We start from the raw sequence: 26,024 nt of genomic DNA on the forward strand, positions 1-26,024 counted from the left end.
AAATTTTTAAGGGTTCCAAATACACACATCACAGAGGAACAACAAAATACCAGAAGTCAAGCTTCTACACTGTAAACTGTATTTACCTTAAGAGTGCTGAAGAAGTGGGCTACTTTGGTCTTCAGAGGCCCAAGATACCAGTACCTGAGAAAGACCAAGATAAAAATGTAATTAGAATATTAAAAGAACTGTCAATGTGCTAGATACCATTCATGACGGATAATGCATTAGAATTACACCTTTACCATGAGTGTCTGCTCTGGAGGCTTGGAGACTGTGCTTTAGTATTAAAAAAAAGTATTGCAGTTAAGTTTTTAATCTGCATTTGAATACCATGTCAAACCATACATAATTAGTTATACAGCAGCTAGATCCTTGCAATCTACAAGGGATATATAATCAGAGTCTCCTTGAATCTCTAAATTCACAGGTACCACCGTAATATATACTTTCCACCATGGAATACAGTTGAGTATACATTCCAAATGAGTGGAGAGGGATAAAGCCACAATGAGACGCAGTTGCTGGGTGCTGATGTATTACTCATGAGCTAAATGGCTGCATTCTGTACACCGTGTTCTCTCTCACACACAAACATACAATTAAAATCTGTAAATCAGCATAATTTCGCATTACTTATGTTATGCAGCTTGAAAATGGCAAATGTGAAATCTGGGAATGAAGAGGGTCTGCTTCATATTGCTAAATACCTAAAAGCCACTGAAGAGAAAAAGATGCCTAGTTGGAATTAGGAAAGCGGCATAAAGTAGATTTCTCTCTTAAAACTCATCTCTGTCACCTACCAGCCCATCTTAACTGCTCCCCATTTGTTTTGGATCAATATGTATTTATTTAGCACTTACTATGTATATGGAGGAAACAAAGCAATATAAAGAATATAAAATTCTTGCCTTTGAGGGCTCCTCCCCCAAAGTAACAGAAAACAACAAATAAATAAACATTTACATGACATGGTATAAACTGATCACGATTCACTGGTAAGGAGAGTCAAGAAGGCACAAGAAATCACTAAGGGCCTAAAATCACTGAAGCAGCCACACTTGCATAATGAATGACACAAGAACAAAGTAAGGGCATGAGACCTAGAAACATGGGTTGGATTTAGATATATAAAAGAGGGAAGGAGATCATTCTAGGCAGAAGGAGTAGTAAAAGTACGGGAAACACTGAGAGTAATAGCCAGGGCAAAAGCTTTATTTAAAGCAAAGATACACAACTCTGTAGTTAGGGGTGCTGACGGATTAAGTTGGGCCTTGAATGCCCAAATAAGGAGTTTAGCTATCCAACGAGCAACGCAGAACCACTCTATTACCCAGGTAAGTACCATGATGCTATTCATGAGGGCTTGGACCAACTAATTTTTTTGTTTTTGTTCTTTTGTTTCAAAGGTTACTCAATGATTTGCTTCTTTTCCCAGTTAGCCAGACAGAAACACATCCCATCCAAGGCAGTTTATTTCTGCACTGCCTGCAGTTCCCTCCATCTGTATCAATAGCAAGTTCTGACACTGCGCTTGCAGTCTTCCCGAGGCCAGCTAGGAATTGGTTTCTCGCATCCCGATTGTTTCTCTCATGACACACAGAGCGACTCAGTGCGCGGTCCTAGTCCAGGTATAACAACAACCAGAATTTTAAAATTCACTGCTCAGAAATCAAACAGAATGTGGGCCCGCGTGTGATATTCCTAAAGGGCTGACCTATGCTTGTGCTCAATACATTTAGAAAGCAATTTGCTCTCATCAGATTTTCTCAGGGGAAACCAAGCAATTCCTCTTGGTAAATTGCTGGCATTTGAGATTACAGATCAGACACAAAGATAACTTGTGGAATCAAGATAACCATGGCATACTTGCAAATAAAAGCTGTGAAATATTAAAGAACACAGTGTGTGATATAACGTAGTGATATCTCTCTTTTGACAGTCCACTGTCAGGAACTTCATTAGCAGGAATAACCAGTGAAACAAAAGAGAGACATTTCTGTAGGCACCTCCCTGGCAGTCCAATGGTTAAAAGACTTCACCTTCCAATGCAGGGGGTGCGGGTTCGATCCATGGTCGGGGAAGTAAGATCCCACAGGCCACACGGCCAAAAAAAACAAAACATAAAACAGGAGCAATATTATAACAAAAATTCAATAAAGTTAAAAATGGTCCACATCAAAAAAAACCCCCAAAACTTAGAAATTTCTGTAAAGAAAATGAGCAGGAATGCCTACAATGTGAAAGAGGGGTTTCTTGATAAAAGCTGTGTGTGAGATCAATCCTAATTCATTTAAACCATACTAAAATTGTAAGCCCGTTTTCAAGAAGAGGTAAAGAAAAACTAAAACGCCCACCAGCGAGGAGGGAACCTCACGCCGCGTCTGCTCAGCCCCACCACAGGAAGCCCTGCCCAAGCAGCCTCTCCCTGCAACAGAACAGGACACACCCTCTTTCCGAGCCAGGAGCCTATTCTACACGATGAATTCTCCAAAAATAAGCCCGCTCGCATGAAAAGCCAGCAGCGGCCCTCTAATCACCTCCTCCACAGGCCTGTTTCTTTCATCTCCCAACATAGCCAGGCATCTGCCTTTCTTCCTCCTCTGAAAGAGGTGGCCTGGGCTCTGTGGATCTGCTAGGCTTTCAGAAAGAACACCTCTCGTCGGGGGGTCTTCCAACCAGGGTTGTGAAAGCTCCACGAGGCTATGGCCCCAGCGGTGCCTCTGACTTCGTACCCAGCTAAGGAGGCCGCGGGAGGAGAGGCCATCCAGTGCCCCTCCGGGCTAGCGTGGCCTCACCCACGCTCAAATACGACGTCTAGAAAGAAAGATGCACGCTGCTCCTCTTGATCTTCCGCCAAGCTAGCGTGGAGGAAACCGGAACTCTCCGCAGCCTCTCCGCACGTAAGAACTTAAACCTCTACCTCTGTTATTCACACATAATTCAACCGCACTAACTCCTAGATCACTACATATTGAAACCGCAAAGACAGGGACAGAATAAGAAGGTGTCTTAAAATCACCACACGTTAATACAGTGCCCCTTTACTTGCTAACTGAGACGCCAGCATCTCGGAAGGATCCCCATCGGAGGCCGGTCAGTGCAAACACTGGCTGTTCCTTTTCACCCTGGAAGTTAAACACATTTAATTTAAATTAATGATGACAATAACTTGGAACTCTCTACAGGTAAGTAACCAGCAAACGTTCATGGCCTACATTTCATCAAACCAAAATTCTAAAAGGAATGTTCCAAATTTAAGAAATTAATTCTGTGAGTGCTCAGAGTACTTAAATAAACTGTCCTGTAAAATGAAGCTAACTTTTATGTATTAGGCCTCATGAATCCGCTGGCAAGAAAACACAGTATCATACTTCAGACTGCAATCATTAGGCTGATTCTTGGACCAATCAGTCGGGTCAGCCAGAATTTCTTCTCTCTCTTATACTTGTCCAAGGCGAAGATAATTTAAGCCTGCGTTCTCTTTGGAGGGCCAAGAGCTATCAAGGAAGATCAGCGTCCTGGTATGTACTCCAGAATGTTTCACTTGGATATCTGAAAATACAGCCAGATATCTGTCATAACAAATCGGGATGAAAAGTGACTTGGATTTAGTCCAGTGCTTTATGGCCAAATACTGCATATTATAATCAGCAAGCTTCTAATAAATCAGTGAGTTTATTTAGCAATATATAGAAAACACACAATTGAGCCACTGCCTTCAAGAGTTTACACTTCATGATGGGCTTTCCTATATGAAAATATATACAACAGGATTCTGAAAGGGACTTTCCCGGTAGCTCAGAATTGCAGCTAAAGCCCGAGGGTACCCACATTCTAAAGAGAGCTGCCAAATGCCAGACACAACTCCACAGAATTTGCTAAACAGGCACAGAACCAGCTCGGTTTCCACCATGCCATCATTAGAACCAGTGTAAGCAGAAGATTAGGAACTGGAGGAGAATCCTTGGCACTGTAAGTTGTGGGCCTAGAGAAAGCGTCTAAGTCTTCCTAGGAGAGGTAGTCCTTCCCCGCTCAGTCCCACTTTCACTCCTGTTCCCGCTACCCTGAAACAAGTGAGGGTTTTCTAGGCAAATCACACATGAATAGGGCCAGCCTACCAGTGAAAGACACTGGCCTCTCATTCCTTGGTTGTGTATCTGTTGAAGCAGATTTCCTTTTCTGCTCTCTCCACCTGCTTAAGCAAGAGAAGAAGGAGCTAGAGGGAAATGGCAGAGCAAAGAGGTGATGGTAAGGTAACCCACTACTAGCACAGCAAGGATGTATGCACTGGGTGCCTAGTGCATACTGTGGAAGACAGCAGGGCTTGAGCCATCCTGACTATACTAAGCTAATCACTCATTCATGCTTTTTTTTTTCATGAATCATCATTAACGGATATATATTATATATTAGGAACTAGTGATAAAAAATGTCCTCAAAGAGCTCAAGGTATAATAGAGGGTAGAAAGACACAGACAATAACAACACAATGCAGTAGGTTCAAAGAACAGAGATGTGTATCAAGTATTATGAAAGTACAGAGCAGGTGCAACTGTATAGTGAGTGAGGGAGCCAAGGAGATGGATGGTCAGGGAAAACACAATGTAAGTTTTAAGACAAACCATAAATTTTAAAGAATAAGGTAAAATCTGAACAGACTGATTACTAGGAAGCAGACTGAATCAGTAGGAACCTCTCAACAAACAAAAGTCCAGGACCAGACAGTTTTACTGGTAGATTTTACCTAACATTCAAAGGAGAATTAATACCAATCCTTTTCATACTCTTCCAAAAAACAGAAGAGGAAGGAATTCTTCCAAACTGATTTTTTGAGGCCAGCATTACCCTGATACCAAAACCAGACAAGGACAATACAAGAAAACAAAATTAAAGGCCAATATTCCTGATGAACATAGATGCAAAAACCCTCAACAAAATATTAGCAAACCAAACTCAACCATACATTAAAAGGATGAGACACCATAAATCAAGTAAGACTTATTCCACGGATGCAAGGATGGTTCAACATCTTCAAATCAGTCAGTATGATATGCTACATCAACAAAATGAAGGATGAAAATCATATGATCATTTCACTAGATGCAGAAAAAGTATGTGATAAACTTCAACACTGATTTATGATAAAAACTCTCAACAAAGTGGGTATAGAGGGAACATACCTCAACATAATAAAAGGCCATATATGACAAGACCATAGCTTACATCCTACTCAACAGTAAAAAGCCTTTCCTCTAAGATCTTGAACAAGAAAGATGCCTACCCTTACCACTTTTATTCAACATAGTATTGGAAGTGTTAGAGCAATTAGGTAAGAAAAAGAAAGGCATCCAAATTGGAAAGGAAGAAGTAAAACTATCATGACTTACAGATGACATGACAGAACTAATGAATTCAGTAAAGTTGCAGGATACAAAATCAATACACAATAATCTGTGGCATTTCTATACACTAATAACAAACTATCAGAAAGAGAAATAAAGAAAACAATCCCATTTACAATTGCATCAAAAAGAATAAAATATCTAGGAGTAAATTTAACCAAGGAGGTGAAATTGAAAACTACAAGACATTAATGAAAGAAATTGAAAATGAGATGATATTCTATGCTCCTGGATTGGAAAAATTAATGATGTTCAAATGTCCATACCACCAAAAGCAATCTACAGATTCACTGCAATCCCTACCAAAATTCCAAAGACATTTTTCGAAGACATAGAACATATAATCCTAAAATTTGTATGGACCCACAAAGAAACCCCAAACAGCCAAAGCAATCCTGAGAAAGAAGAACAAAGCTGGAGGTATCACACTCCCTGATTTCAAACTATATTACAAAGCTATAGTGATTAAAACTGCATGGTACTGTCATAAAAACAGACACATAAATCAACAGAACAAAGAGCCCAGAAATAAACCCACACATATATGGTAAATTAATTTATGACAAAGGAACCAAGAATACACAATGGGGAAAGGACAGTCTCTTCAATAAATGATGCTAGGAAAACTGGACAGTCACATGCAAAAGAATGAAACTGGACCACTATCTTACACCACATAAAAAGATTAATTCAAAATGGATTAAAGACTTCAGTATAAGATCTAAAACAATAAAGCTCCTAGAAGAAAACATATGGGGTAAGCTTCCTGACATAAGTCTTGGCAATGATTTTTAAATCTGACACCAAAAGCAAAAGCAACTAAAGCAAAAATAAATAAGTGTGGCTACATCATACTAAAAACCTTCTGTTCAGCAAAGGAAACCATCAACAAAATAAAAAGGCAACCTACTGAATGGGAGAAAATGTTTGCAAATCATATATCTGATAAGGGGTTAATATCCAAAATATATAAAGAACTCATATAACTCAATAGAAAACAAAACAAAAAAAAAAGCAATCCACTTGAAAAATGGGCAAAGCATAGAAACAGACATACTGATGCCCAGCATCATTAATCATCAGAGAAAGGCAAATGAAAACCACAATGAGATAACACTTCACACCTATTAGAATGGCTATCATCAAAAAGACAAGAAAAAACAAGCGTTGTTGAGAATATGGAGAAAAGGGAAACTTTGGGCATGCTGGTGGGAATGTAAATTGGTGCAGCCACTATGGAAAACAGGATGGAAGTTCCTCAAAGAATTAAAAATAGAGCTACCATGTGATCCAGCAATTCCACTTCTAGGTATTTATCCAAAGAAAACACAAACGTTAACTCAAAAGATATATGCAACAGACAACGCAGAAATACGAAGCATCGTAAGAGACTACTACAAGCAACTCTATGCCAATATAAAATGGACAACCTGGAAGAAATGCACAAATTCTTAGAAAGGTATAACCTTCCAAGACGGAACCAGGAAGAAACAGAAAATATGAACAGACCAATCACAAGTAATGAAATTGAAACTGTGATTAAAAATCTTCCAACAAACAAAAGTCCAGGAGCAGATGGCTTCACAGGTGAATTCTGTCAAACATTTAGAGAAGAGCTAACACCCATCCTTCTCAAACTCTTCCAAAAAATTGCAGAGGAAGGAACACTCCCAAACTCATTCTATGAGGCCACCATCACCCTGATACCAAAACTAGACAAACATACTACAACAAAAGAAAATGACAGACCAATATCACTGATGAATATAGATACAAAAGTCCTCAACAAACTACTACAAACAGAATCCAACAACACATTAAAAGGATCATACACCATGATCAAGTGGGATTTATCCCAGGGATGCAAGGATTCTTCAATATATGCAAATCAAGCAATGTGATACACCATATTAACAAACTGAAGAATAAAAACCATATGATCATCTCAATAGATGGAGAAAAAGCTTTTGACAAAATTCAACACCCATTTATGATAAAAACTCTCCAGAAAGTAGGCATAGAGGGAACCTATCTCAACATAATAAAGGCCATATATAACAAACCCACAGCCAACATCATTCTCAATGGTGAAAAGCTGAAAGCATTCCCTCTAAGATCAGGAACAAGCCACTATTATTCATCATAGTTTTGGAAGTCCTAGCTATGGCAATCAGAGAAGAAAAAGAATAAAAGGAATACAAATTGGAAAAGAAGTAAAACTGTCACTGTTTGCAGATGACATGATACTATACATAGAGAATCCTAAAGATGTCACCAGAAAACTACTAGAGCTAATCAATGAATTTGGTAAAGTTGCAGGATACAAAATTAACGCACAGAAATCCCTTGCATTCCTATACACTAACAACGAAAGATCAGAAAGAGGAATTAAGGAAACACTCCCATTCACCATTGCAACCAAAAGAATAAAACACCTAGGAATAAACCTGCCTAAGGAGGTAAAAGACCTGTACTCAGAAAACTATAAGACACTGATGAAAGAAATCAAAGATGACACAAACAGATGGAGAGATATACCACGTTCCTGGATTGGAAGAATCAATATTGTGAAAATGACTATACTACCCAAAGCAATCTACAGATTCAATGCAATCTCTATCAAATTACCAGTGGCATTTTTTACAGAACTAGACCAAAAAATCTTAAAATTTGTATGGAGACACAGAAGACCCCGAATAGCCAAAGCAGTCTTGAGGGAAAAAAACGGAACTGGAGGAATCAGACTCCCTGACTTTAGACTATACTACAAAGCTACAGTAATCAAGACAATATGGTACTGGCACAAAAACAGAAATACAGATCAGTGGAACAGGATAGTAAGGCCAGAGGTAAACCCACACACCTACGGTCAACTAATCTATGACAAAGGAGGCAAGGATATACAACGGAGGAAAGACAGTCTCTTCAATAAGTGGTGCTGGGAAAACTGGACAGCTACATGTAAAAGAATGAAATTAGAACACTCCTTAACACCATACACAAAAATAAACTCAAAATGGATTAGAGACCTAAATGTAAGACCGAACACTATAAAACTCGTAGAGGAAAACATAGGAAGAACACTCTTTGACATAAATCACAGCAAGATCTTTTTTGATCCACCTCCTAGAGTAATGGAAATAAAAACAAAAATAAACAAATGGGACCTAATGAAACTTAAAAGCTTTTGCACAGCAAAGGAAACTACAAACAAGACAAAAAGACAACCCTCAGAATGGGAGAAAATATTTGCAAAGAATCAATGGACAAAGGATTAATCTACAAAATATATAAACAGTTCATGCAGCTCAATATTAAAAAAACAAACAACCCAATCCAAAGATGGGCAGAAGATCTAAATAGACATTTCTCCAAAGGAGACATACAGATGGCCAAGAAGCACAAGAAAAGCTGCTCAGCATCACTAATTATTAGAGAAATGCAAATCAAAACTACAATGAGGGGCTTCCCTGGTGGCGCAGTGGTTGAGAGTCCGCCTGCCGATGCCAGGTGACACGGGTTCGTGCCCCGGTCTGGGAAGATCACACATGCCGCGGAGCGGCTGGGCCTGTGAGTCATGGCCGCTAAGCCTGCACGTAAAACTACAATGAGGTATCACCTCACACCAGTTAGAATGGGCATCATCAGAAAACCTACAAACAACAAATGCTGGAGAGGCTGTGGAGAAGAGGGAACCCTCTTGCACTGTTGGTGGGAATGTAAATGGATACAGCCACTATGGAGAACAGTATGGAGGTTCCTTAAAAAACTAAAAATAGAATTACCATATGACCCAGCAATCCCACTACTGGACATATACTCTGAGAAAACCATAATTCAAAAAGACACATGCACCCCAATGTTCACTGCAGCACTATTTACAATATCCAACTCATGGAAGCAACCTAAATGTCCATCAACAGACGAATGGATAAAGATGTGGTACATATATACAATGGAATATTATTCAGCCCCAAAAAGGAATGAAATTGGGTCATTTGTAGAGACGTGGATGGACCTATAGACTGTCATAGAGTGAAGTAAGTCAGAAAGAGAAAAACAAATATATTAACGCATATATGTGGAACCTAGAAAAATGGTACAGGTGAACCGGTTTGCAGGGCAGAAATAGAGACTCAGATGTAGAGAACAACCTATAGACACCAAGGGGGGAAAGTGGTGGTGGTGGGGGGGTGGTAGGATGAATTGGGAGATTGATTTTGACATATATACACTAATATGTATAAAATGGATAACTAATAAGAACTTGCTGTATAAAAACTTTTTTAAATAAAAAGATACATGCACCCCCATGTTCACTGCAGCATTAACTACAATAGCCAAGATACGGAAACAACTTAAGTGTCCATCAACAGATGAATGGATAAAGAAACTGTGGCATGCACACACACACACATGCACACACACAGAGACTCAGGAATATTATTTAGCCATAAAATAGAATAAAAACTTGCCATTTGGGACAACATGGATGGACCTTGAGGGCACTGTGCTAAGTGAAGTAAGTCAGAGGAAGACAAATACTGTATGATCTCTCTTACATGTGAAATCTAAAAAAACAAAACATAACAACAAAGAAAACAAGCTTATAGATGATACAGAAAACAGATTGGTGGTTGACAGAGGCAGGGAATAGGGGGTGGGAGGAATTTTTTATTGCAATCTAACTATGTTTTTTGATCCAGCATTTATATGCATGTGTATCTATATCTATATCTGTATAATTCCTGGATTCATTCTTTTATTTATTCATTATAATTTTTTCAGATCTACCTAGGAGGTTCCCAAGAGTGAGCTAAGCACTATATAGTATTGAAAGAGAAGGAACAAGGCTGAATCATACAGTACTGGACTAGGGAAGATGCATGCTAATTAGAAAAAAAGAGAGAAATCAGGTCCCTTGAGGAAGGACACTATATTACAGTAATAAGTGCATACTACAGTGATTTCCCCAGTCCTTCCCCAAAAAGGAAAACTAAATAAAGCACCTAGATTGGGGAGGGTGGGAAGAAAGTAGAGAGAAAGAAAAGAAACGAGGAGAAAGGGCGCTCTAGCCTAAGGGAGAGAATTAACACTATGTGAATAGTTTGCTGTATCAATGGGAACATTTCCCAAATGTTTCTTAAGATGTTAAGTGTTACAGCTGATGATGATGATGATATGATGATGATGATGATGATAGAGGATTCCATGTTGAAATAAGTTGGGAAATATCAAACTTATTTGGTTTGAAAGAAGTTATGTTTACTGCAATTCTTTTTAGAGTCTTTAATATGTTAATGTACATTATAAATGTCCAAAAGAAGAAATACAATATACAGCTTTCCTGAGTTGTTAACTGTTCAGCCCTTCTCTGGGAAGACATCTTGCATAAGTAATATTCCTTAGGGAAATGCTGTTCTAAAGCATGTAGTGGAAGCAAGAAGTGCTGAGCTAAGTACTCAAGATTTCCTGACTGGTGCTCTAAAACCATTTTCCCTTTCTTCATGTAGGGGGAAGAATTTTGGGACTCTTCTATTAAGATTAACCGAAAAGCCTTGCAACATTAAGGTGCCACGGAATTGAGTTGCTATGTTCCAGCAAGGGGTAGGAAAGGAGTGTGAAGAATGTGAAGAGTCTAGAAAAGCAGATGGGCACGGAGCCCTCAGGATTCAGCAGAGGCCAGTAGTGGAGACACTGGTCCCAGGTGGAGGACACACAAGCACAGGAAAAATAAGCAAGGTCAGCTGAACAGAGTGGAAGCCAACAGACAAAGCACCACTGTATCTTAGGCCAGTGAAGTTCTGGGCAATAGTCAGATTATGAGATGGAGAGATGAGAAAACAAGAACAGGTACTGTACAGAAAGACAGGCATGCAGCCAGACCTTAGCAGCAAAGGAGATACGCTGCTCCAAGTCAGAGGCTCCCCTGGACAGAGCAAATCCCTGCGGGGAAATGACCTCATGCTCTGCAGAGGAAAACAACTGGGAGAGCTGGGTGCAACAGAATTTAAGGAACAGTGACAAGAAAACGATCCTGGTCAACTAGACAACTGCCCGGCCTATGGATTTTAGGGATTCTAGATGAAGAAAAAGAATCAAGGCAGAAGGAGCTCAGGAGCAGCTCTAAGCATCATCGTATGAGAATGATCAGAGCTGGGGCTTTAACAGAAGGAATCCAGGAATGAAAGACAGGGGAAAGGGGGAGAGTCTCACTCTCACCACCTCCCCTATCTTCCTCATTTGGTTCTGGGTTGGCAGGGTCTGAGTCGAACTGAGAAACCAAAAAGAAAGAACTAGGAAGAATTCCATAAATCTTTACAGTAGTTACTTTAAAGTCAACTTCCAGGCATTGTAGATGTCCACGTGGGAAAACTGCCCTTTAAAAATCATGTGACAGGCCAAGAGTATCCCACCTAGACAAAGCAGTGAAGGAAAAAGCAATGGACTGTAAGACAGAAAATCCTTATTCTTCTTCTGTCTACAGCACAACTAGTCATATGATCAGATAACTCTTTGTAAAAAATCTGTCCAATGAAGATACTAATACACATCTTGCCTCCCTCACTGAGTCAGAAGTCCTAAGGAGAAGCGAACTCACACTATACAATGAAAACATAAAGCACTATTATAGCTTCCAAGGACTATTTCTTTTATTTTTGGAGAATCTTCCATTATATGTTTAATTGTGTTTCAGTTTGTTTTTTAAAAGAAGAGGAATCTGGTATCAGGCTTCATCTGCAATGCTTTTCACCACATTCTGAAAGCAATTTCCAGAAATAAAGAAAAAAGAGAAGACAAATTCAGCCTAGCTGGGTGCCTCAGAAACTACAGTAGAGGCTACCGTACTATGTTTTCTAGGAATTGATTTTAAAAATTTTCTGCTTCCTGGGGTGTGTTACCAATATACAGAGCCTGTGTTAAATTTGACACTGGTTTCATCAATTCACAGAATCAGTATATTTGAAAGAAAAAGATAAAGGAGACAAGAGACATTTAAATGCAAGCACAGTCAAGAATGTTCAGTTAAATCCTAATTACTCTAGAATGTATTACTTCTCACACATAAATAAGAAGCAGTAAATCACTCCATTATTAAGAGACCTACCCTGATTCACTCCTTTGACAGCAACAATAAAATAATGGATGCTGATCTGTAGTCTCTTTTCCAGGTTAACATTCCTTTCAGCACATTTTGTGAAAACGATTAAGCTTTATTAGATGCTAAAGAATCAACTGCAACTTAAATTGCTTTTACCCTGACCAACAAGGTCATGGTGGAGAGTCCAGATATCACTGCATAAAGCACAAAGGAAAATAAAAGGGAAATGGGTTGCAAGCTCACGGGTTCATCAACCGTAAACGTGCATATAGCAAATGCCATATTACTAGGAACGACATTTTAGGATTGAAGTTTGGAATCATGACACAGTACGGAGGCTTCTTCCACAGATACTAGGAAACCTGCATGCATGTAAAATGTGCATAGCCTTCGGAGGACAGCCTGAATGCAGCTGGTACATTCTGAGGCTGAACCTGAGTAAAGTATGCAGGATTCGCTGTTTATAGGATTATTTGGCTTTATGGCTCAGCCTTCTTATGAACCTGCCTTTTCCAGGGGGAAAAAGAAGAAATTTAGATGAAGGAGGAATAGATACTTAACTACCGTCAAGCGAGAATATCTTTTCCCTAGGAATTAAACCCTTTTTAGAGAGAAGATTCTGATCAGGAATCAGGAATGGCTATTGGGTCTTCTTCCCTCCAAAATTTTAATATTGGTAAGATGTCAAACCAAAAAACCTTTTATACGTGCAATGAACACCATATTTACCCCTCACCCAGCTTCACCAGGCCAACATTTCCCCACATTAGCTTTATCTCTCTGTGTATAGTTTGTAGTATTGTTAAATCATTTGCAAATAAATTGCAGGCTTCATGACCTTTCACTCCTAACTATTTCAGCATGTATCTCCCAAGAACAAGGACATACACGGACATAACCGTAACACCACTGTCACTCTCAAGAAATCTCACACTGGCATATAACATCTAATATATCATCCATATTAAAATATCTCTGATATCTTTTACGGCTGACACTGTTTTTCATTTTTCCAGTCCAGGATCTCGTACTGGACTTCATTATGATATTTCTTTAGTTTCCCTTAATCTTGAACAGACTATCTTCTTTTAGATTTCGTGACACTGACATTTTTGAAGAAGCCAAATCAATGGTTGTTTTTAGAATGTCCTACAATTTGGATTTGATTGTTTTCTCATTATTAGAGTCGGTTAGATTAAGACTAATGTTTGGGGCAGAAAACTACGTAGGTGATGTTGTACCCTTCTCAATACATCACATCCGGAGGCAGATAATGTCCATCTGTCCCATGATTGGTGATGCTGTTTGATCACCTGGTTAAGGTGGTGTATGCTAGATCTCTCTACTATAAAGGTACTTTTTCCCTTTGTAATTAAGTAACTTGCGATCATTTGAGACTGTGTGGATATTTGTTTCTCAACGACCTTTTATCCAATGTGTGTAGCATCCATTCATGATCCCTGTTTGAATTAGTGATTTCATTAGTGATTGCCCAATGGTTAATTCTCTAACTCTGTCGTATCTTATACATTTACAATTTGGCAATTCTTCTGTAACATAACTATAGATTCATCATTCTTATTTAATGTATTATAATCCACTAGCATTATTCTTTTTGATGTTCAAACCAGCCCAAAATTGGCCAATAGGGTACCATCAGGCTGCCTCCTATTTTGCGTTGTCTTCATCAGTTTTTGAGTAGTTCTTTGCCTTATTCTTGCCCTGCCTCTGAAGGACATCTTTTCACAGGATCCTGTTAAGTTTTATTAGGGAATGGTACTTAGAGACCAAAATCTGGATGCCAGATATGCTCGTTGTTGTTGGGTGTCACTGCCTTTAGGCCCCTTCAGTGGGCAAAGCGAGCAAATGTCTTTCTAGAGTAATTCACGAGCTCATCTACAAATCAGTAAGAAAATGTTAGACAACCCAATAGAAAAATGGGAAGTTCTGCTCCTCTCTAGGATGTAGGAAGCAACAAAGAACATTGTTCCCACCCTAAAAATGAGAAAAAGCCTGATAATCTACAGAATCATAATTATTCTTAAGCCCATCAGAGAGCTGACAATGCAAGACAACCAAGTAACCTGAATTCCAAAGAGAAGGCCCTCCAAAAGACAGATGGGTCACGAGAAAGGCAGAGCCTTTGGCAGGGCATGAGATAGAGAGGTGGCCACCGTGCAAACAGGTGAGATGAAATCGGTGCTGTCCTAAGTGCGTTATATTTATTAGCTCTTTTAATACTCAAAACAACCATATAAAACAGAAAAATTACTTGTGGGCCAAAGGTAATCAGAGGAACTAAAAATCATGATACAACTATACTGAGAGGTGATACAGAGGACTTCTGATAAGAGGCCAACAGAGAAGGTCTAAAACTGATAAACCAAAAAGTAGTATTATATACTTAAACTGAATTATACACCTAAAAATGGTTCTGATCGTAAATTTCATGTTTTGTGGGTATTTTTTTTTTACCACAATTTTTAAAAGTAGCATCACAAGCATACTAATTAGTGATAACTAGAACAAACAGGTAAAACTATCTTCTCTGGGGGGTTATACTTCACATAGGAAAGGGTAAGAAGAAGAACAGTTGTTTTCCTTACAATCTTATTTGAACTACTACATTTTTTTAAAGTGTGTATTACTTTGTTAATTTTTTCAAACTCTGATGAAAAGATCTTACCTTGATCTGCAAGACATCAAGTGGAACTGTCTCTCCTTTCACAATGGCAAGTGTAGCATCTGTAATATGTCTAAAAGATAACAAGAAGGAAATGATCATGTTGTGAAAAATAAGCAACATCTCCCCCAACACACACACACACACACACACAACCACACTCCTACCCAGAGAACTAATAGCTGGGTCAAGAAAAAGACAAATTCTTTCAAAATACTCCAAGAAAGCAGAACAAAGGTGTATAAAATAATTACTGATACAAATCTAGTGGAAGGCTCTGATACAGACTCAAAGAGAAGACTTTGGCAAAGAGAAGTTTATACAAGGCACCAATCATTTATTTACCTCACATTTATTGAGTCTCTACATTGTGTCTGACTTTTATCACTGGAAAATATGATAAATAAATAATAATACATCTTTCATTCACTGTAAGAGAATGAAAGTCAAGCACTTCAAAAACCATATTCCTTTTTACTCTAATAATCTGAAGGATAGCTAAAGGACAGGACTTGCTGGAGTTATCTTAGCGAAATATAATGAATCCCCAAAATATACACATTAACTCCAATGCTTGGATTACATTCTGGGTTCCCTAGGAAGCAAGTTGAAACTTAAGAAACAGCCTACTTTACTTTCTCATATTTCTCTATCAACATATCTTTATCCCATTTTCCCTCCAATACAGTTGCTATCTGGGAAGTAGGTAGCAGTTTAGAAAATGAGATTCAATTTAGGAGAAAGCAAGACACATGTTCACCAGTTTAGATTAATTTGATATGAATACATTAATTTCAAAGGAAGTTATTAGAAAGAATCCTAAAGCTTTGTGCTCGCTCTGAGTAGTACCTAACACATTAAGAGGTTTAAGAAGTGCTTTTGAGAGGCTGACCTTTAAAAAATGTTCCAACTGAAAAATGCCTTTTTCTATTAATTTTTTTTCAAAATTCCTTGGCAGAAGATGGTTAAAATGCAACCTTAAATTTATCATTCTCCAGCAATAATTGAAAGTTCTAAATAAAGCAGCACTGTAGCACGAAACAGCTATTTTTTAGGATTATTTATCTGCAACATTCCAAATTCAAAATTCCTTTTTCTTCTGTAGTAATTATGGTACGACAAATCTCGACAGCAATGCAAAAAGCAAAGGCTTGTTCTTTTAGGTAGCCTCAGGCATCTGCCATGTTAAGAGGTCTACAAAATTATGAACCCAGGGCAGACTGACTTAATTATCTAAGAGCCCTGGGGCATGCTTATAAATTAAGTCTTATAAATCTTTAAATTATAAATAGAAGCAGCAACAACATTAGTTTAACTACAGGGAAAATCAGCTCCTAAAAACTGAAGGCTATTTAAGACCTTGAGGGCAGCCACACTGCACAGACACTGGCTTTTGGATAGGTGAGGTGTTCTCTAAGGGACATGTCCTACCTCCGCATCACTGGCATATCTGGTAATGCTGGCAAGCAGTTCTAATAATCTATACTGACAGGGGGAAAGACTAGCTATCTACAGTAACCAAGACCCAAACCAGATAGGATTTGTCTCAGATAAGAAAAAATGTTTAATTCCTTGTTTGTCATATTTATAGCCCCTCAGAAATTCTAAACTGGGAAAAAAATATGGCAAACTGAAATGCCACATTAGGCTGCAGGATGATTGGTAAAGAGCTGAACCCTCCCCATCAGACTAAGGCTTGAAGCATGAGAGACATTTTAATAAAGGCCTGATATATGTCTATGCTTATGCCTGGTGTTTGATATATGGAGCAAGGTTTTTATCTAAAAAAAAAAAAAGTTAAAAGATAAAAGGTGACTCCTAAAACTACAACAGCAAAAACAAATCCACAAAACCAGCCTACTCAAAATCCCAAAGCAGACCTGGACAGCCACATGCAAAAGAATGAAACTAGACCACTAGCTTACACCATACACAAAGATTAGCTCAAAATGGATCAAAGAACTGAATGTAATAAGACCTGAAACCATAAAACTTCTAGAGGAAAACATAGAGGGTAAGCTTCTTGACATAAGACTTGGCAATGATTTTTTTTTTTTTGCGGTATGCGGGCCTCTCACTGCTGCGGCCTCCGGACGTGCAGGCCCAGCAGCCATGGCTCACGGGCCCAGCTGCTCCGCAGCATGTGGGATCATCCCAGACCAGGGCACGAACCCGTGTCCCCTGCATCAGCAGGAGGACTCTCAACCACTGTGCCACCAGCGAAGCCCGGCAATGATTTTTGAATCTAACACCAAAAGCAAAAGCAATAAAGGTAAAAATAAGTAAGTGGGGCTACATGATACTAAAAACCTTCTGTGCAGCAAAGAAAACCATCAATAAAATGAAAAGGCAACCTATTGAATGGGAGAAAATATCTGCAAGTCATATATCTGGTAAGTGGTTAATATACAAAATATATAAAGATCTCATACAACTCAACAGAAAAAAAAATCCACTTGAAAACTGGGTAGATAATTGGAATCGACATTTTTCCAGAGAAGACATACAGATGTCCAACAGGTACATGAAAAGATGCCCAGCATCATTAACAACCAGGGAAATGCAAATCCAAACACAATGAGACATCACCTCACACCTGTTAGAATGGCTATTATCAAAAAGATAAGAAATAACAAGTATTGTAGAGGATGTGGAGAAAAGGGAACCCTCCTGCACTGTTGCTGGGAATGTAAATTGGTGCAGCCACTATGGAAAACAGTATGGAGGTTCCTCAAAGAATTAAAAATGGAACTACCATATGATCCAGCAATTCCACTTCTGGGTATTTATCCGAAGAAAGCAAAAACACTAACTCAAAAGATATATGCACCCATGTTTGTTGTTCAGCATTATTTACAGTAGCTAAGATATGGAAACAAGCTAAGTGTCCATTGACAGATGAATGAATAAAGAAGATGTGATATATATGTGAGATACATATATATATATATATATATACATTTGTGTGCACACACATACACTGGAATACTATTCAGCAATAAAAAAGAATGAAATGTTGCCATCTGCAACAACACTGATGGACTTGGAGGGTATTATACTAAGTGAAGTTAAGTCAGACAGAGAAAGACAAATACTGTATGATATCTTATATGTGGTGGCATCTTTAAAAAAACAAAACAAAACAAGAGACTTCCCTTATGGCGCAGTGGTTGAGAATCTGCCTGCCAATGCAGGTGACACGGGTTCGAGCCCTGGTCCGAGAAGATCCCATATGCCACGGAGCGACTAAGCCCGTGCGCCACAACTGCTGAGCCTGCGCTCTAGAGCCTGCGAGCCACAACTACTGAAGCCAGTGCGCCACAACTACTGAAGCCTGCACTCTAGAGCTCGCGAGCCACAACTACTGAAGCCCACACGCCACAAATACTGAAGCCTGTGTGCTAGAGCCCGTGCTCCACAACAAAAAGCCACTGTAACGAGAAGCCCGTGCACCGCGAGGAAGAGTAGCCCCCCGTCGCAGCAACTAGAGAAAGCCTGCATGCAGCAACGAAGACCCAATGCAGCCAAAAAATAAATTAAATTAAATTAAAATTTTAAAAAATCAAGTTCATAGATGATACAGAGAACAGATGAACAGAGAACGAAGGGAGTCAAGTTATAAAATAAGTCAGTCATCGAAACAAAGACCCAACACAGCCAAAAATAAATAAATAAATAAATAAATTTATAAAAAAATAAGTCAGTCATGGGGATGGAACGTATAGCATGGCAACTAACGTTAATAATACTGTATTACGTGTCTGAAAGTTTTTAAGAGAGTATATCTTAAAAGTTCTCATCACAAGGAAAAACAATTCTGTAACTATTGAATGGTGACAGATGTTAACTATAATTATTGTAGTGGCATATAAATATCAAATCATCGTGTTATACACCTGAAACTAATATGTTTTATGTCAACTATACCTCAATCTAAAATAAAAATCCCAAAGCAGAAAAAAAAAATCCAAAACAGAAAATCACCTGAGTATTATTATTGTTATTGATTCTAGAAGGTTATAACAAGAAATGTCTTGAGAAGATTTCAATTCATTCATTCAACAAATATTTTTTATTGATCTCCCCCAATGTATCACAAAGCTTACGTTAAAGATCAGGCAACTGACAATGAGAACCTGCCTGAAAATGATTTGTCCAAGATTATATTTTTAATCATTGTCAAAGCCATGACTCAAATTCAAGATTCCCATCTTCCTGAAAGACTAAATCTTTGTTTACATAATGCTTTTGAAAGAAAAGAGCAATAATAGCAACTTGCCTGACTCCTGAGGACACTGTTAGACTCACAACAATTTAATTTAATGTCAGGGTTGCACTACTTCCTCTGTCTACTTTATCCACACTGCCTTCCACTTTTGGCATTCCCTAAAGGACGTAACTATATTTGGTTGTTTTAGCTACTTATATTATCAAGGTAATGGAGCCAAGGCTGCTGCTGGCCCAGTCTCCTCAGGGAACTTGCTATTTGTCATCATACACACTTAAAGCAAACAAATGATCACTGCAAGTATGTCTTCACCAGAGAATCTTACAACACAAGAGCACACAAACAGTATGCTTGGATCAGCGAAGCTACCTTCATAAGTGTCAGAAGGACATCAGTATTCATCTCCATACCTGACCTGAGGACTTAACATGAGATCACCAGGGTCCCGCAACCCAACAGAGAAACTTCCCAATCAACCCAACGCTTGAACTCTGATCTCTTCCTCTTAATGATCTGAAGTTTCAGGCTATCAAAACTCAAAAAGAAAATTATATCACACGTGTGAATTCTCCATTCCCAGGCTCGCTTACCCACAAATGCTACCATCCCACATTGACAACCTACTGGACTTTGTTTCCACTTTCGGCAAAGAGTGTCTGACTCAAACTACTGGTCTGGCCCAGTGGGATAAATCCAATGGGAATCTTACTGAAGGTAGCCTGGCGAGGAAGAAAACAAGAGCAAAGTTTTATTGTTATGGTCAGAAAATGAGGTTGAACAGAGAGGCACAGGTGTGTCCACTATGACAAAGTAACTGACCCTGGGCCTGCCTCCCAGCCTTCCTTCCCACACCCCTAGACAAGCAACCAGGTAATACTGAGGAAGCAGGTTCTAGAACAAGGCAGTTCATGAAAACAACATACCTTCAAATTTGGAAGGAATATTTGGGTGCTCACTAATGGCAACTGGTTGAAAGAAATTTGGTTAAGAAAATGAGGGTCTTAGATATTAGATAAATGCATGATTGTGACAGACTGTATTATGTTGCCACACTATTTGACAAAGTTGCAGATAGAATTCAACTAAAAATGTCTAACATTTGTACAGTGACTGAGGACAGGTGAAAGTGCCTTATAAACTACCTCAGGTATAAACAAGGCTAAGAGAATAAGCAAGGTCAAGTAGCAGAAGAATGGCATAGTAGAGGACTTAATTAAAGGCCACAGATAAACAGATACCGTAAGGTTCCTAAAGACTATTTTGAGCTCAGTCTACTACTACTAAAGGGAATGGGAAGGATCTTCTTTCTTGTTGTTACTTATAAAATATTTTATCACACTTTTCTACAATAATTTAAAGTAATCTCACGAATACCCATGTACCCAAGACCCAGATTTAACAAATATTACATTTTGCCATATTTGCTTCAGAGTTTTAAGAAATAAAGTGATGAAGATACAACTCAAGTCCCTTCTCATCCTACTCCCCTTTCCCTTCCCAGAGGAAGCCTTTATCGTGAGGTGGGTGTGATTCCTTTCCATTCACATTGTTACCCTTTTACTACATAGTTTAGGTATCTATTAAGAGTACCTTTGTTTTCTGAATTTTAAAAATTTATAGAAATGCATAAAATACTTTGGCAACCTGCCTTTTTTTATTGAATATTTTTTAGATTTACCACGTAGATATTTATAAACCTAGTTCATTCATTTTAACTGTTGTATGGCTCCCAATATATGAATATACCACAATTTATTAATGAAGGAATCCTTTGAAGAAAAGATTCTATGGGGAAATTTTATATTTTAAACAACTCTTGGTAAAAGCCATTGGATACCCTGGATCCCCAAAGCAGAAAAGTCCACCATGAGTTAATAAAAGTGTTCTATGACATAGGCAGAAGTACTTTATTTTCTAAAGTCTGAGGAAGCACAACTTGCGCCCATCTTAAAATATAAAAAGGGGAGAAAGGGTAAAAGAAAGAAATAAAGAGAGATTAAAACAGGAAAGTAAAAGTCAAAATGCAATGATTCTTATTTTAAAGCTCACCTCATCTGCTCTTCGAAGAACTCCAGTTACAACCTACAAATGTTTTAAAAAAATTATTATGAACAACTTGTATTTCCTTTATCATAAAAGAATTGGATTCAATTTTCATGGACCACAAACTTGTTCCTGTTTTCTTCCTAGAAACTATGTCAAAAGATGTATTGGCTCTTAAAGCACAAACTATTCTCCAGTAAGATCAGAGCTAGATTAGATTTTATTCTCCACCTAGGAACAATAGTACTATAAAGGCTAAGATAAAATAATTATAAAACTTCCACATTATATTAGTAAAATTACGTTTTGATTTCTATAAGATGGGTATAAATGTGATGTACACATCAATTATACTAAAGATACTAGTTTCCTACTAGGAAGTACACATATTGGGAAAAAAAACAGCACTTTGCTACACTCAGAGAGAAGCCTGCTCTCAATAAATGTTTCTTACTGATGAATATGAAGACAAGGGAGACTGTATTCCCTCTATAAAAAGACATTTTTAACTTGAATTTTTACTTAATTTATTTTTAAACTATAATACCCATGGTCTTGTAAAAACTGTGAAAAATACCTGAAGAAAAAATACTTCCTCATAAACCCACCAGGCATCATTAGTCAGTTGTTTATATTTTGCTATATTTCCCTCCAATTCTTTTTTTTAACCAGGGCATATTTTGATGACTAGATTATACCAGATACACAATTTGGTTTCTTTCTTAAAAACATTTTGTGAAGTCAAGGCAAAAGCCAATCTTCTCCCGCATCTCCCGCCTCACTGAGTTTCGGGATTAAATGGGGCTGTCGTGAGTTCCACTTCATTACTTTGTTGGCATGCTATCCGTATTCTTCACACTTCATTAAAAATCCATAAACACAATTACAAGATCATTAGCACAGGCTTTTTAAAAGAAGTTTACTAAGGCTTACATGATTGCTAACTCAAACACAGGACAGTGCCCTGTCCGCTGTTATAGCTCCTGGTCCCTGAACACCAATGAAACCACCAAAATAGAGGCAAAAGACAATGAGAAACGAGGTAAGGATGTGACTTATGGTACACAGGATGGGGTGACTGAGTGGGAGGGGCACCTGCACTGGGCCCTTTAGGGGTTTCCAATACATAATGTAGGTTCTAGTCTATTGCCCTGGTAAAGAAGAGCATATCCAGGGCAATATACTTACTGTCCTTATTGGACCAAAGCAAGCATTAAGGAAATGGAATTGCAGAACAAAAGCAACGCATACATCGGAACATGTAGACCTCTGCCTCTAAATGTACCATTAGGAGATAACATTACATGGGATGGAAATGAAGTGAGAATGGACAGATGCATTTTTTTAAAAGGCAATTGTTATTTGTTTATTTTATAAGAAACCTTCCCATAATTGAAACAGTGATTCCCTAACAAACGGGGCTACTTCATAAGAGTCTTCAAAATATAAAAAGCGTTTCACACCCAGCACCATTTTGTACCCTGTTTTATCCCATTTTATCCGACTTAAATCTGATAAAACAAAAACCCTTCTATGTGCTGGGTATAGAATTTATACGAAGCAATGAAATAAAAGTGCATGAGAAAAATGTAATGCTATACTTTTTTCAGAGAGAAACAATCCTAAAAAGAATGGATTACAAAGAAATAATTTCCTTAAATTATAACCACTTTACACCACTGCTCCAAGACCTAATTTCTATTTTCCTCCCTTTCAAAATGGTTTCAAAGAGAAGAGCGGCCACACCTCCTGCAAAGTCCCATCTCCTCCAGCAACAATGATCACATCTGTGTTTTCCAGCAGTTCCAGGAGCTTCTTGGCTTGGCCCTCATAATCTGTCTGCAATACAAAGGAAGCCTTTGGTAAATTTATCATCCTAGAGCCACAGGCCCAAAGGTCTAAAAATATGGGATATTTTCTTTAAAGTTTTACACTGAACCTTTTCTTAAATTCTACATAATTGATATACATGAGAAACTAAACAGCTATCAAAGCAACTATGTATGGTTTTTATAGTTTTATATTTTTAGAGCTGGAAGGGACCTCAGAAACCATCTAGGCGGCTCCTTACTTTAAAAATAAAACTCAAACCTAGTGATTTGTCTCAGTTATACAGTCAGCTAGTCAGAGGAATCATTTCTAGTCCAGTGCACGTTCTATTATTACATCATTTACCCGGTGACTTTCATCTGCAAGCAGAAAGTCAAGTGTATGTGCAAATAAGGAGAAACAGATGTAATAAAAAGAGCACAGATTTGAGAGCCCAGGAGACCCAGATTAAATCCCAACTCTGCTACTTTTCAGCTGAGTGGCCTTAAACTCTCAGGATCTTAATTTCCTTATCAATGAAATCATGTGTACTGGAGGAAGGGAAAAGCGCTTCTTCCTAATACTGTTGGAAAGCAGTATGAAAAGCGACTAGCAAGGTAACTGTTCTTAACTGGCACTGTACTACATAAACGGTTACTGTGGTTTTGCTATGATTGTACATAAAGAAATATAGGTATGGCTCAAAGCAGTCACAAAATGGTGACTAAATGGTATGTAAGCCTCACCATTTGTATTGAGGATACCTCATTTCAGATACATATGTAGACTTAAATGAATGATCTAAGCCATCACCTCTAAAACCAAACCCTGAATTTTAACAAATGTAATGCAACTAATGCTGAAATAAGGAAACACCCTCTCCTGTTGACACTTTACTAGACACACTAATAGGCAAAAATTAAAGATTTGGATGTCAGATGGGCTAAAGCACCTGGGCCACTAAGTCACAGTCAACACACGAAAAACAAAGTCCTACACTAACACCATCTAAGCTTATGATGAATGGTTCTACTTTTATCCTGAAAAATGAAATGACTGGCTTTGCAGTTATACATTTGTAAATATTTCTTTTTTTTTTTTTTGTCTCACAGTTATCAGTTTATTAGAAAGGATTCAGATGAACAGACAAATGAAGAGGTACATGGGGCAAGGTGTGTGGGGGAGCAGTGTGGAGTCTCCAGGCCCTCTCTGGGAGCGCCACCTCTCCCCAGATCTCCACAGGTTTACCAGCCCAGAAGCTCTCCAAACCCTGTCCTTCTGAGTTTTTGTGTCGGTTTCATTACATACCCATGGTTGATTAAATCACTGCCCTCTGGTGACTGAGCTCAATCAATCCAAATATTTCACTTTTTTAAAAAAGAATATAGGGACTTCCCTGGTGGCACAGTGGTTAGGAATCTGCCTGCCAATGCAGGGGACACGGGTTCGAGCCCTGGTCCAGGAAGATCCCACAGGCCGCGGAGCAACTAAGCCCGTGTGCCACAACTACTGAGCCCACATGCCACAACTACTGAAGCCTGCACGCCTAGAGTCCGTGCTCCGCAGCAAGAGAAGCCCGTGCACCACAACGGAGAGTAGCCCCCCGCTCGCCTCAACTAGAGAAAGCCCGTACACAGCAATGAAGACCCAACGCAGCCAAAAATAAATAAATATTTTTTTAAAAAGAGAGAATATATGTTGATCCTGATTAAAAGGATGCTTTGTGAACACCCCGAAATAGGTGATCACTGGGAATCTGCATGGGTTCACCGAGAACAAGGCATTTCAGAGTATCCTCATCTTTGACAGATTACTAGATCAGAAGATCAGGAAATCCAGACAGACATTCTATTGGGTCTTCAGCAAGGCACCTGGCAAGTTATTTGATAATATCCTTGGGGACAAGGCGGAGATAGGTGGGAACAATACACTAGAATACAACTGGGTGAACTGATTACCAATTGAATATCTACGTTCAAAGTAAGATGCTCAGTGGAGGGACACCAAATTGTAGGTAGATTCCTGGTGACATTTCTTTAGGGCTCTCCATTCAGCCTTTTCCTACACAACACTTTATCAACAACAGAGAGGAAAGGTAATTGACTGAATGCGTAAACAATACAAACCTGACAATCTTGCCCCTCCTAACTTCTTCAACCTCATCCTTTCTCCTGTCTCCCCTTGCTCATTCTCCTCCAACTACATTTGCCTCTCACTCTTCCTCAAGCCCCAAGTACACTCCTCCGCAGAGCCTCCGAATGTGCAGTACGCTCGGCCTGGATGCTTTCCCCAACCTACCAGCATGACTCACTCATTTCCCCCATGTCTCTTCCAAAGGTCATCTTACCAGACTGGCCTTCCTTGGCCTCCTGAACTAAACTAACACCGCCATTACTCTTGGTCTCCTTACCCTGCTTGATTTTTCTTCTTGGCTCTCATCACCATCTGACAAATCATATGTTTATTTGTATATGTGTTTTATCTGTATCCCTCCTTTTCACACTTTGAGTGGAAGCTCTGAGGACAGAGAGGGAAAACTTGTTTTGTTCAGACTGTATCCTCAACAGGTAGAACAGAGCTTACTTTGTAGTAGGTACTCAAATATTTGCAAGACAAATTGATAAATATGAATAAGTACATGAATGAAAGAACCAAAATTCAAAAAGATATTGACAGACTTAACAGACCATAATTTAAAAGATTACATTAATAGGGATGACACATTTGAGGCTCTGATCTTAAGAGGAAAATTCC

General features: G+C 38.6%; 1 protein-coding gene across 6 annotated transcripts in view; it reads right to left on the reverse strand.

Annotated features, from left to right (window-relative positions):
- The window catches only part of AGK (acylglycerol kinase), a 96,306-nt gene that overhangs the window by 21,530 nt on the left and 48,752 nt on the right, over positions 1-26,024 (reverse strand). For 5 of the 6 annotated variants that reach the window (XR_009541901.1, XM_060156524.1, XM_060156526.1 and 2 more), the window contains 7 exons: positions 23,208-23,300; positions 21,468-21,500; positions 20,342-20,383; positions 20,043-20,137; positions 15,194-15,263; positions 3,049-3,128; positions 87-144 (listed from right to left, as the gene is read on the reverse strand). Coding sequence is in view for 5 of the 6 variants with exons in the window: in XM_060156524.1 (XP_060012507.1) it covers positions 87-144; positions 3,049-3,128; positions 15,194-15,263; positions 20,043-20,137; positions 20,342-20,383; positions 21,468-21,500; positions 23,208-23,300 (471 nt within the window). In the remaining variant the exon portion in view is untranslated. The remainder of the gene's footprint in view (positions 1-86; positions 145-3,048; positions 3,129-15,193; positions 15,264-20,042; positions 20,138-20,341; positions 20,384-21,467; positions 21,501-23,207; positions 23,301-26,024) is intronic. The other variant, XM_060156525.1, reaches the window with a different exon arrangement.

This window comes from Lagenorhynchus albirostris, chromosome 8, assembly GCF_949774975.1.
Source record: "Lagenorhynchus albirostris chromosome 8, mLagAlb1.1, whole genome shotgun sequence".
NCBI lineage: Eukaryota > Metazoa > Chordata > Mammalia > Artiodactyla > Delphinidae > Lagenorhynchus > Lagenorhynchus albirostris.